We start from the raw sequence: 13,122 nt of genomic DNA, 5'->3' as shown, positions 1-13,122 counted from the left end.
AAACTACAAAGGAGACAGTAACTGCATTAAAAAAAAAAATTAAGTAACTGCTATTTTTATTTTGTCCACATGAGGTCACACTGTTTTCCTAATATTAGCAGATATAAAAAGGCTGAGGACTGGAGATAAAGTAATTTCAAGACGCTGCAACCTAAGCTGACGCTTAGCTGGAATCTTTCATGAGCATTGACTCCATACTTGTGAGGGTGAGTTTGTGAAAACATGTACTCAGAGAACACGCGGTCTGAGAATCAGTCAGTTTCAGCTAACAGTGCAATAAATGTAAACATTTTCAGAATGAACTTGTATTTTCTATTTATTTATTTTTGTTGTAATGTGCGTCATTATTCATTGGGTCGCATGTTATTGTTTTCCTGGCGTGGACCAAATTGAGATTCAATGAGGTATCTGTATGTGGCCTGAACTAAAATGTGTGCGACATCCTGCCTTTAACAAGAAGAGAATTCAAACGATCACAGTCGAAAATGTAAATGTTACTTCAGCTCTACAGTTTTCTGTCGTGCAACAACAAATGGGTTGGCGACTCCTGTCAAAAGGACCGGCCACATAGACACCTAATCTCATACTTGTGGCTCTAGTGAAGTGGAGCTATGTTACTATTTCACTAAACCACTGTTTACTGGAGGAGGCTCAGTTCATTACACATGGCAGCAAAATGAAAGATGTCCCTCTGTAGGTAACTTTAGCATTCGCCTGTATCCACAGCAGCTGGGATTAATGAACATTAGCAGCCTTGAATAACTGTTAGCTGTCAGTCAGTTGTTAGTTTATCTCAACTGTTTTGTTGCTGCTTCTTCTTCTTCTCTTTGGTATAGTGCATTAAGCTGTTTCTTTTAAGTAGTGCGAACATCCAGATTATAGAGCATATTCCTCTCACTATCATCCAGATTATGCAGCATATTCCTTCCATGAACATCCAGATTATTGTATCCACTCTCTGATGCAATTTCAGTTAAGATCCAGTTCAAATACTCATATTTGGAACCTGCCACTCACCACTACCAGCATTATTGTTTTCTAAATGTTAAAAATCAACACTTTTGTGGACTTAACAAGTGAACAAGCTTAAAAACTGAGACTCACAGCTCATTCATTCATTTATATTTTGAGCATAAGTTAAAAACAAAATACATTGAAGTTGAAAATTTAGACAAAAATGTGTTAAAAAAAGAGAAGGAAGGCAGCAAAAGCTTATTAAATCCAACCCCTCTCCAGTCAATCTATTTGCACTGGTTTTTTTTCTGACAACTGTAATAATCTACAATAATATTGAAACAGACCAAGATGAAGATGATTAAAACTTATGAAATGATTACTATCCAAGGTTTTTGTGTAATATTTATGGATGTAGTAAAACAACAGTACAGTTAAAGGCCCTGCCTGCAACTTTAGGTGACAAAATGCACCGTAGACTGGTTGCATGTTCGTCACAAGGAAAACACAGAGAAGCACACACACACTCAGATTGACACCTACTGGCCATTAAAGACAACAATAACCTTGGATGCATGTTTTTGGACTGTGGGACTAAACTGGAGTACATGGTGAAAAAACGTGCAAAGGGACATCGAGGCCTCCAGGTGTAATTATCCAAGGATAAGCTCAAAACAAGCTTGACTTAAATGCAATGTTTTTCTACCATTCCAAGGTTGGTCCACACCACAAGTGTAAACATAAAGTTAGAGTCAACAACTTTCATGGTAGTCAGTCGTCTATAAGTTGCCATTGTGGCCCTATCGGGGAATTCCAAGGGAGTGACAATGGGATGGGATTCATCATCTGAAGACTAAGAATCTTCTAAAATTATAGTAATAGGAGGATCAACCCAAAGCCAGCGAGCAGGTGAATTGTTTAGTCTTTTTTTGGTCTAATTCAACATGCTGGAGTGTTCAGATCTACACCTACATTACAGCTCCTGTCCAAAAACTGATTACCACCATAACTCATCAGTGACAGGTGAAGGTGTTTTGGAGCGAGAGCCCAGAGCCTAAAGGGCTCCTGATGAGCAGGCCAGTGCATGTCACTGAATGCGTGTGAGTGAATGTTCACATGTCAACACGAAGAACAGGGAGAGAAGATACCGCTTGCAGCACAAATGCAGTCCGATTTCCATTGACTTATTATCTCTGTGCTTTTTATTTGACGCCTCTGACACCAGCTCCGGCTGGAGGCTGAGGAGTCAGGCATGTTTAAAACACAACAAGTGACACGGACTCCGTTCAAAACAGTAAAAACCTGTGGATCAGTACGGAAACTGAGCGTGATTCATCAGTTCTTTAAAGTCCAGGCAACTTGAGCCAGCTCATCACAAACAGTGTTTTCCACCTGTAGTCAGTAGTCTCTCTCTCTCTCACTCTCTCTCTCTCTCTCGCTCTGGTCTCTGAATCACAAACGCTACGTGAGCATATTTGAACTGGAATATAAACTCAAACATCAAAGCTGCTTAGTTTTATCATTCAGGTTGACTTCAGTTCAAAAGCTTTCAAGTCTTTTCCTCTCTCAACGACCGCCGCCTCTCTGTCTGTGGGTCGAATCGCTGTGGGGAAAAAAAAAAAAAACAGTTTTCTCTGCTGGGGTTCAAGCGAGGATGCTTTTCTTTCAGAGTCTGTGTCCTCGGCCCGTGCCGTCACCGTGTAACCGAGCAGTTGTCTCTGCACAGCGGCTCATTACACTCGGCACCGCCGACTCGGCCTCTTTGTCTCGAGGCAGGGCGGACCCTCGCGCAGTCCTAACGGACCAGCGGCGCGCTTCCTCTCTGCAGGTGAGCAGGTTTGGCCGGTATGGCTGGTTTGGAGAAAGGAGGTGATCTGGGGTGTGGATTGTCTGTGAACGCCTTTCGGAGTTGCGCCACACGACTCCCAGACTCCGGGTTCCTTTCGCAGCAACTCATTTCTGTGGAACAGAGGACAAATCAGAGTGACTTCTCAGCATCACATTCAAATGTTTTCACTTTACTGCATTATTTCCTCTGGAATTATAGCCTTCTTCTACCTATCCTGCTTTATATCCAATTCTCTCCCTAAATTAAGCTATTGCTTTACAATAAGATCAACCTACCCAATTAGAGTCATTAACCTGTATCAACAAGTGAAACCAGTTAATAAACCAGTAAAATCATGTTCCCTTCAACCTGCTTCAAACCGTAATAAACCACTGCTCATATCCGATCCTGATGTGTATTATGACATTATACGACAGGTAGAAGATCTGCAATGTAAATACAATTTAAATTGTTGTGAACATTTCTTATCAAACTTTATCTGAGATACTCTTCCTTTGCTTTTTTTATTTAGACTACTTAATTGTTATTCTCATGAGTTCGATAAAGCTGTATTATCTTCTCATTTTGATATTTGATATCTATGCAATCCTTTGAAAATGTTTGGATTTAAAATGGCAATATGTCTTAATTTTTACTCCTTTAAGGAAAGAATTAGCCTTAAACTGATAAGATAGTGTATTTTGTAGGCAGTCTTCCAATACAACAAATAAATGTAAATCAGGCACCTATAGGACTTTAAATGTTTGGAAATGTTGCCTAAACATGCTTTGTGTAGTTTTCCCCATAAGTGCTTTATTAAACTTTATTAAATAACAGTTTTATATTCCATTTTCTTCTTCTTATAACAATTTCTACTCAAAAGTTTATAAAAAAAACAGCAGATATTCTATTCAGTTCCCCTGTATGAAATATCTACATTCAGAACACATTTCTCAATATAACACTGGGGTTATTTGTTTTGTAAACAAATGTAAATACGAAGCAGGAACTTTCTAAAATGATGCAGATCAAAAAGTTTGAATAGCAATTAAAATAATTTGAAAAGTACTAAGTAATACCCCTTAATTCCAGTAATGTGAGTATTTAGGCTCAACACATCAGTATGCACATGTGAATGTGTTGTACTTTCTGGAGTGTTTAGGTTAATTTGTAGAATATTACGGGTTTTTTTTCTCTGTGACCTTTATGGACACAGTTGCTCTGTTTTTGTGTCACTGTTTTCCGATTGTGATTTTTCTCCACCTCTTCCTTCCTTTCTTGTTTCCTCACCTCGGTCTTGAGTGCCGTCCCTCCCTGCGTCTGACAGTTGTGCTTTGAGGGGCTGGTTGCCATGGCTACTGAAATGGGACCTGTAGAGAGGAGCCCAGTCGCTGAGGTTGTCCGAGCTGCCGCCTGAGTCGCTGTCGCTGTCCTCGGCGGCGTCCTTCAGCTCGTCTTGGGCGCTGCCAGAGTCCTCCTCTGAAGACGGGTCGCTGGGTGAAGCCGGGTCATCCTGTGCGTGAGTGGGACGCGACATGACGGTAAGCTTCCCGGCACGCTGCTCGTCTTAACCTCCCACCCCCAAACCCCCCCCCTTCAACTTTCAACCCACATGCGAACACGTGAACTCACGCTAACATCTGCAAGGGGCAGCTGGATGTCTTCTTTAAAGCCGAGCTGCTGGGCCTCTCTTCCTGGCAGCAAGTCCACCGTCTGGATGCCATTCATATTATCACTGCGGAGCCTGCAAGACAAAGACGTCCATTTTCAGTCCCTCAGACAGCCGCCCCAACCTTTGGATCAATCCTGTGCTCAGTCATTTGGCAAATAACTTCCATAATCAAATTGGGACGAGGACGGCTCGCTGACTGAACCTCTGGAGTTTGCCGTTGATCTTATCAGAGACAATTAGTTACGTAATACCTGAGCAGACGCTGCTATGTGTTGGTTCAGAAACATCCTGCACTCACAAACTAACTGGCAGAGTGAAGTCGACATCAATCCATCAATTAAAAGTGATTTATTCTAATGTCACGTGGAAATCACGTAAGGAAAACTTATAGATACGAGCTTATGCGCTCAACAAATCAAAGCACATGGACGCTCTGTTTTTCTATTGTTCGCTTTAGTTTTGTCATTAAGATAATTAGAAAGAATTAACTTGACCTGCGCTGCGACGTAAATGCTTCTGAATCGATACTGCGCCTCATGAGAGGACGTCATCTGTCTTCCTACCTGTTGTTCATGATGCTCTGGAGAAGTTTGGAGGATCTGAATTCGTCCACCTCTCCGATTATACTGACGCTCACGTCGCCGTCCCGCCCGAGGAGCCAGCTCACGTGTTTACTGGACGCTGGAAACACAAGAAAATACGAGAAACCGTGTGAGCCTGAAGTCGTGAGTGACAAAGATTTAATACATTGTTCTTTTTGTGCCAGTAAAAAACAGACGCACAGTGAAAAGAGAAGCACTGGTTCAACTTTTTTAACACAAGTAAAAGTTAAAAATGTACAAACTCGGTGAAATACTAAAATGAATGAAGTTGCTGTTTATTGTTTTTTGTTTAACACATTTGCTTTTGTTTGGCCTATTTCACTGCAGTAAGAATTGAAAATACACCAGTAGACATACAAAAGGATCCACGGTGTGTTTCTATTGTCCACTCAATCCCTCCACTTATTAACCTGTCATCTATTCTCTGTTATCTTTATCCAGAGGTCAGCTGCAGGGAATCCCAGCGAATACAAATGGCTGAATACAACCTGGACTTATCGCCTGTGGGAACACAGCCACACACACTAATGGGCAAATAGGAGTCACCAAGTTATGTAATTTATAACAAAGAAATCTGTCTTTTATAAAAACAAAGACCTGTAATACTTCTAAAACACATCCATCCTCCATTCACTGCTTGATCCACCAACAAATTCACAACGGTGGGAACATTAGAAACACCAATGAGCTGTCAAACACAGGGAGAACATGCAAACTCCCAAGGGAAGGTCTTGATGCAGCAGCCATTCAAATTTATATTAGACTTGAAGTTTGGTTGACATACAATAAAGACACTACAATTCAGGCTCAAACTTGAGTATTTATTGTAATAATAGATTTCTGTTACAACTCAGGGAGAAAAATTGCCAGTAAATTGAAAAACACATACAATCATAAGATTAAGTGTTTTATCTCGTGTGCCACAGCGTCAGAGCAGGATTTTGACTTTCGACCTGTTATTCTGGCTTTCAGCCAGAAGGTGGTGCTGTCCTCTCAGTGTTAGAGCTGTGGAGGCTTCAGGAATCAGGCAACAGCCTTTGTCCTCAAACAGTTTCACTCTGTCTGACCTCAGTTTGCTTTTTTTTCCAACTCCCAGAGTCCCCCCACTGTGTTTTCAATATATTTGAGCAAAGTGGCTTAGTTTGAAAGAAATAGACGCTAGTTAATATCCAGTGAGGTTTTTCCTTCAGTGAGAAGAAAGTTTCTCTACAGCTTTGCCTGAATTGGTTTCGTGGTTGTTTTCTATCCTCTCTTACTTTATTAATAGATGAGCCCAGTAGTAAACAACAGATGACGTATGGACCAGTTACGTCCAATGACACAACGGTTGTCTTGTGTCGTTAGCTCCTCGTGACTCAGTCGTCATGCTTAAAACCCCGCCGATGACTGGAAGCTGCAGCGTTTTCCATCACACTACAATACCTCAGAAACACCTGCCGTGACGTCACTGACTGGCGCTAAAGACTTCAAGGCTTCGGAGAAATGTGCGGCGGCGGGGCTCCAGCCAGGCGTGGTCCAGAGCCGCAGATTTCGCCATCGGAAGATAAAGAGCGGTTAATGAACACAAAGACTGAGCTCACTGAGGTTTGTGAGAAGGCCCGCCAACAAAGGCAGCTGTGTCTCGCGCCATATTTGGGAGCATGGTCGGTATTTTAACTGCTGCATGACACATAGAGACGCATTGTGTAGACGTCTCAGTCTGATGTCAGCGCGGACCCACTCTGACGTGAAAACCTCCTACGCTCCTCTGCAAGTCACACTCGGTAATTACTGCCGTGACAAGACAGACCAAACTGCAGAAAATCACAGAAATGCAAACCTGCAGGTTAAGGTTGAACAGTGACATTAAAAGGTTCTGCGAGCTCTCCTGAAGGCCCGTCTTTCTCCCCCGACGACAAAGGAGCGAAGGCGCCGGACTGGATTGCACGTTGTGTAACGCCAGATTCACAGGAAGACACACATTCAGCGGATTCTCAGGTGACACGGCAGAGATTGGGTAAACAAAGACGGCAACTTAATATGTGGTTTAAAGCGAGGCGACGCCCCAAACGGCAGGACTCACTCCATCTTATTCAGCTCCCAGACCACACAGCAAGTAGGCTAGAGGAGATAGAGGCTGTCTGTGACACACACACACACACACACACACACACACACACACACACACACACACACACACACACACACACACACACACACACTGCGGCTGAACCACTTCGAGGTGTCAAGGTCTTGGCGAGTTAGAAAAACACCTTAAATGGAGGAAGGCCGAGTGAAATGAGTAAGACACGGCGGTACAGCCGAGGGTTACGAGGGCCACCGACCAAACAAAGACAACCCTCACCCTCTCATTTCTCCAGCTCCAGTTTAAACACATTAATCAGACTCGGTAACTCGAGAGGGCCTTTTTGCACGGCTCATTTGAGTGCGTATCATCGTGTAAGTACGTAATTAATCACGGCTGCAATAACTGTAAATGCACCGCAGTCAGTAGTTTTGCCATAATCCTAATAACAGCTGATTGATTTAGGTAGGTCATTTTTGAAAACACCGCCGAGTGTCACGCTATTTGCGACAGCAGGCGTTTGACTTCCAAAGAAATGAGATCCTGTGAGGACCGGTGGCGTTAACTTCATGGCCGAGTCACTGCAGCCCTGATAATGAACAAGAGGACTGAGACGAGAGTTTCTCTGGCGACCATCTTCACAAGGAAGGAGCCAGGATACTCAAAATAAAACTATATACACTATCGATCTTTCTCTCAGCCATGAAGAGTTTCAAGAAGCAAATAAAACCTCAATAGACTGTACAATTTTTATATTTTGATCATCAGATAATATGTAAGAACTGCTACATTACACTACAACCACTGGTGATTATAGTGCATTCTCTCTTTGTGTACCGCAAAGTACCACCAGAGGCAAAATGAGTCAAAACTGATGCAGAATAAGGTTTCTGCTCTTCTTTTTACTCTCACTTGATGAGTCAGTTTAAGATTAGAATTGACAAAGAAAGCAGTGTCCTAAATGTTGATAACCATCAGTGGAAATTTGATTATCAGTGTTGTCAGTCATAATTACATCATCATCATCACCCACGGTACTGCTGATCATGGTTCCTGAAGCTAGCGTTAGTCAGTTCATTCCCATGCTGCAGTATTCCAGATGATCTCTGACTTCCTTTTCTGTCTAATCTCTGTCACAACACCCGGTGTAAAGTGATGACTGCCGAGGCCGGTAATGTCAGCTTGTGCATCACTTGGAGGAAAGACTGGGTTATTTGTGAGCATCACAGGCTAAAAGAATTCAATACAGCACAGATCACTGTCATTTGATTTAATCCAGTAATCTCCAAGTGTGAGGATGGCTGGCCTCAGCTGCAGACTAAATCATGGGGTCAGAGGGATGACCTTTCTTAGCAACATCTATTTTTGAGAAGAAACCATAATAAAATATATGTTGAGGGTTAAATTATTAATATCTCATTGATATCCACTGTTTTAGAACTGACTTTATATGTTCTCCCAGTGTGTGTGTGTGTGTGTGGAATAAAATTTCGGATTAACATTTCACGAGCATGAGAACAGTTTTGCATTTGATTTCCTATGGATCACAAGAGCTGCTAATGATAATGCTTGATAACGTGAAAACAAGTGAGGAGGTCTCGCATTCAACCAGAAACTATGGAAGTCATTAATAAAACAAAGTGTAATCTTCTCTCCCCGTGGCCAAGAGCCCTGATTTAATCTGTCAACCCTATCTGTCCTCTGTTAATGAAACATTGCTTGTGTTTACATTAGGTTTGCCTTTCTTTGTTGGTTTCTTGTTATTTTCCTCTCACCACTCACGTACAAACAGACATCTGAATCTACTTCTCTTCAGTCTGATCCGCTGTGTAGGGCAGGGGTGTCAAACGGATTTTAGTTGAGGGGCCATATTCAGTCCAATTTCATCTTGAGTGGGTCAGACCAGTAAAATAGTGCAATAATAACCTTTAAATTGGAACTTTAAAGTTTTTCTTTGTTGCGGTGCAGTGCATACGACATGAAACGGTCTAAATTTTTGCAAAAACCAAACAATCAATATTGTAATGAAACCTTCTGGTGCCAAAAACAGTGAAATAAACTGTTGCATTATGCATGTTTTCATAAACTCACCCTGACAGCATGGCTTTGAGGCCAATGCTAGTTTCCTTGCAGGGTGTTGTAGCCGCTACTCTTCAAAAAATTGTTTTAAAAAAATCAATGTTTCCTTCGATTTTCTTTCCTACAATTTGCTCGATGGTTTGGTTTGTTGGGCCAGACTGGTGTCTTTATGGGGCCGGTTTTGGCCCACGGGCCTTCTGTCTGACACCCGTGATGTGGGGGATCAATACTGCTAGTACACAACCACATAAGTAGCTATATCAGATTCATAAGTTGTAGGTTGGCTGACTTCACACAGTTAAAGTAATAGCCACCAGTGAACCATTTAGGGCAATACAAAAACTCTGCAATGCATGCCTGATTCCTGACAGCTGCTCTTTGGTTACTGAAATCTTTTTGAGCCTGAGGCATCGTTTCACTTTTATCACCTTCTTATGTCACCATATGTTTTAGAAGCAGGATATAAAGTGATGGCAACATTTACCACAAACATTTGAATACCTCATTAACAAGGCTTCTTCCTTCACTGGTGGTTTGAGTTATGCCGCACGCCGTGGTGTAATGTGTTTGTGTTCCAGCTCAACCAGCCCTCTTACCTTTCTTCGACCTGATGTCCTGGTAGTCGCATCCCTCCCTCTCCTCCCTCTCCTCTCGCTCTCTCCACCGTCGCACCTGCTCCTCTCTCATCTTCAGGTAGAGGATCCTCTTCTGCTCCTCGCTGAGGGCCTCCAGCACCTCCGGCTCCACCCACATGTCCTCCAGGATCTTCGCCAGCATCCTGCCTCTGCTTCTCCCGACCCAACTACGCAGAAGACACAATCGCCGGCCCTTCTCCCCTCTCAGACCCACGGGTCGTGTTTCAGCAGTTGGGGTATGATCGCTCCTTTTTTTTCCCCGCGACAGTGAGGGTCAGGTTCCCGTTTCTCTGAAGGATGCGGGATCAGGTGCAGTCTTAGCGGCTGGAGGTCACTGGAGTTTCCTTTTTGTGAAGTGTGCCGCTTCCTCTGCTCTGCAGGAGTGTGTCCGGATCGACTGGGCAGTGGACGCTGCTTTTAGAGAGAGAGAGAGAGATTATATCTACTGTATTGTTTTGTTCCCCTCCATTCAATGCTGTTCTGACCGGCAGAATACAAAAGGCCCCAAGCAAATAACCTACAATGCCAAGCACAGAGAGTGTGTGTTTGGCTGCTGCTGAGTGAGAGTGCGACTGAGCTCCCAAACAGTAATAAGCAAACTAGAACAGGTTCAGTGTGTCCAGACACAAACACACACACATATTCAGGGTGGGGTGCTACTGCCTCCACGCTATCTGTGAGTAACAGACACAAACACAGAGAGCGCGAGAACAGTGCAGCTGAGTTTTCACACACAGATACACACTTTTAACTGTTTAATCAACACATGAGACACTGGTGACCAGCAAGGAAGTCCTGAAGAGGAAAATCCCATAAAAACAGTCTAAACATTAAACAGTGTGTCAACTAACTTTGAAGAAGCAAACTCCGCCTCGCACTCACTTTTGAAAAATGTGACATGGCGCGTTGCTGCGCAAGAGCCAATAGGATTTGTGTTTGTGATAACAGCTCACCAATCTGCACTCTGGAGCCAACCGGCATCCCGTCGGAGCAGCAGACGCTGATAAAGAGTGAAGTGTCACCCTCTGAGTAAATGTTTCAGGTGTGACAACATGAAGACTCTGTTAAACCATTTAAATACTATGAAACTCAGATTTCTGCAGTTTTGAACTGGAATGCGACTGGGAAAACAGTTCTGGCTTGTTGAAAGGCTATAGCCTCAGTGAAAATTCTAAAAGTTTAAAGATCAATATGTAAATTGGGTGAATGATTTGCAGTGAGTTTGTATGAGAAACATATTGACGTGTTCGGCCTGCAGCAGATGGGGGTCAGCACGTCCTCAGATTGGAGAAACATGCAGCAGCACAACAATTATACTCACTAATCTGCTGCTTTGATTGATTTATTTGTTTGTGTGGTTTTGCTGACGTGCCATGGAAGTTACGCGATAATAAACACTGAGTGATTGATGAGCATCTTACTCTTTGCTCACATAAAATCCCTCCTGTGCTGAAAAATCATACGACTCTGGAAAGAAAAGAGTTGGTTTGATTAATGAGGAAGTTCCCCATCAAAAAGGATTATATGGAGACATGCTGAAACCCATCTACTGCACTCAGTACACGAAGAATGACTCACTGTAACTACTTGATCCCACTATTGATGATCCTGTCTTTCAGTCCTGGATTTGATCTTTTACCACTGATTGTACCTTCTATTTATCCTGAGAGGTGATTCCATGTAAAGCACAATGTGACCTATATCACATAAGAATGTAATCAACACAACAAACAGTAGATCATGGTGATTTGTTCTTAGTTTTACACAAAAATGATCAACTTTATGAAGATCTGTATTCAAGTATAGATGTTACATTGTTTGATTTGCACTCAATTAGTAGTGAAAAATAAAAACAAGACTTAAAAGTGCTTTTATCAAAGTACTACTGACTTTCAAACTTTAAGGCATTTCATTCAGTCTGCCAGTATAAGAGATCTACATTGAATAAATGAAAACTACACTCTAGTAAACACATTTAAACCTGAATGTTCTCACAAAATGGTGACAAAAATGTATTATAATTCAAACTGTGCTCCTGGTCACTAGCAAGTTATGATAGTGAGTAGATTACTTGGTGCTTTACATACTCCAAAGTACCCAAAACTGCTATCTAACAACAGTAAGATCCATATTAATAATGTCTTTCTTCCACAGCTGGTCTCTATGAGTACCTTGTTTTTCTCTGTAACGTACCCATAATTTATATCCTTGTTAATATGAGTGTCTGTAGTTTAATGGTGATAAGGAAGTGTTTTCATGTGTTGCTTCATTGTACAGGAGCCATGTGAGACTGTGATTCACATCCAGACAAACAGACGCTACTTAATTCGAGCAAAATGCTTCACCTCCCTACACAATGAGTCTTATACCTGCCTGACAGCTCCTGTAATGAGCCGTGTATGTTTGGTTTTGGGCTCGGCGAGACAAAGGGAACAATAAAATGTAGACACAGGCAATAAACTTATTACCAACTGAACTGAGAGATGCAGAGACATCGCAGACATGACAAATTAACATGCAACACATCAACATTCAAACACTGAGTCTCGTGCAGAAAAGTAAAGCATCCAGCTCTGGCCCTGCGCCAAACATGCAAATAAGTCTGGGGTTTCTACTGCCTCACACACGCAGAGAAAAGACAGAAAGGCAAAGGAGTGAGTGGAGAGAAAAAGGTATGTGCGCCGCATACTGAGAGAGAAGTTTGAAAAGTCTCTCAGTCTGAGGAAACACTGGCCGTTTCAGAGCCACAGAGGAGAGTGTGAGAGATAAATTGACTCAGACAGGCCGTAGAATGGCAAACGCAGTGAAGACACACACAAAGAGAAAAGAAGAAACAGAAAGAAAGAGAGCAGAGTGGAGGGAAAGTGCACTTACTCAGTGTTTGCCAGCCGGTAGCATCTCCCAGCCTGACTTCAGTGAGTGTGTGTGTGTGTGTGTGTGTGTGTGTGTGTGGGATGGGATCAGTCGTCAGAGGTATGCAGACTCCACTCTGCTCAGCAGCATTTGTACTGAATAGCAGTGGGACGGACTGACATCACAGCATTCATGTGCTTCTCCCCTCCTCCTTTCCCCTCCTCTTATCGCCTGTGTACACTCACAACTCCATAAAACATTCAAACCAGCACCCAGCCAAACACTGAAGCAGTCAAAAAGTGAATAAAAACTGAAGTAACTTCACAGCCTAATCTTTCTAATCATGTGACATGTCGCTGCAATCAAGGACACGGTTCAAGGATTTAATTTCCCCTGACGGTCTCTAACTTTTCCCTATCATGGGAAATAGGAGT

The 13,122-nt window shown here is 42.6% G+C and overlaps 1 protein-coding gene across 2 annotated transcripts; it reads right to left on the bottom strand.

Annotated features, from left to right (window-relative positions):
• Window positions 1-331: 331 nt before the first annotated feature.
• LOC308111249 (uncharacterized protein) lies at window positions 332-12,860 on the bottom strand. 2 transcript variants are annotated; one of them, XM_080466080.1, is made up of 6 exons: window positions 12,710-12,860; window positions 9,797-10,249; window positions 5,018-5,135; window positions 4,415-4,526; window positions 4,073-4,295; window positions 332-2,913 (listed from the first exon to the last, which is right to left on the bottom strand). In XM_080466080.1, the coding sequence occupies exons 2-6, from the start codon at window positions 9,975-9,977 to the stop codon at window positions 2,750-2,752; spliced, it is 798 nt and encodes a 265-aa protein (XP_080322206.1). In that variant the 5' UTR covers window positions 9,978-10,249; window positions 12,710-12,860; the 3' UTR covers window positions 332-2,749. The 2 variants fall into 2 exon arrangements, with proteins under 2 accessions (XP_080322206.1, XP_080322207.1); XM_080466081.1 differs by having other exon boundaries at window positions 1,103-2,913; window positions 9,797-10,246; window positions 12,710-12,845.
• Window positions 12,861-13,122: the final 262 nt, after the last annotated feature.

Source organism: Lipophrys pholis (genome assembly GCF_963383615.2).
Source record: "Lipophrys pholis genome assembly, chromosome: 6".
Classification (NCBI taxonomy): Eukaryota; Metazoa; Chordata; class Actinopteri; order Blenniiformes; family Blenniidae; genus Lipophrys; species Lipophrys pholis.
This window is presented reverse-complemented; position numbering and strand designations above follow the sequence as displayed.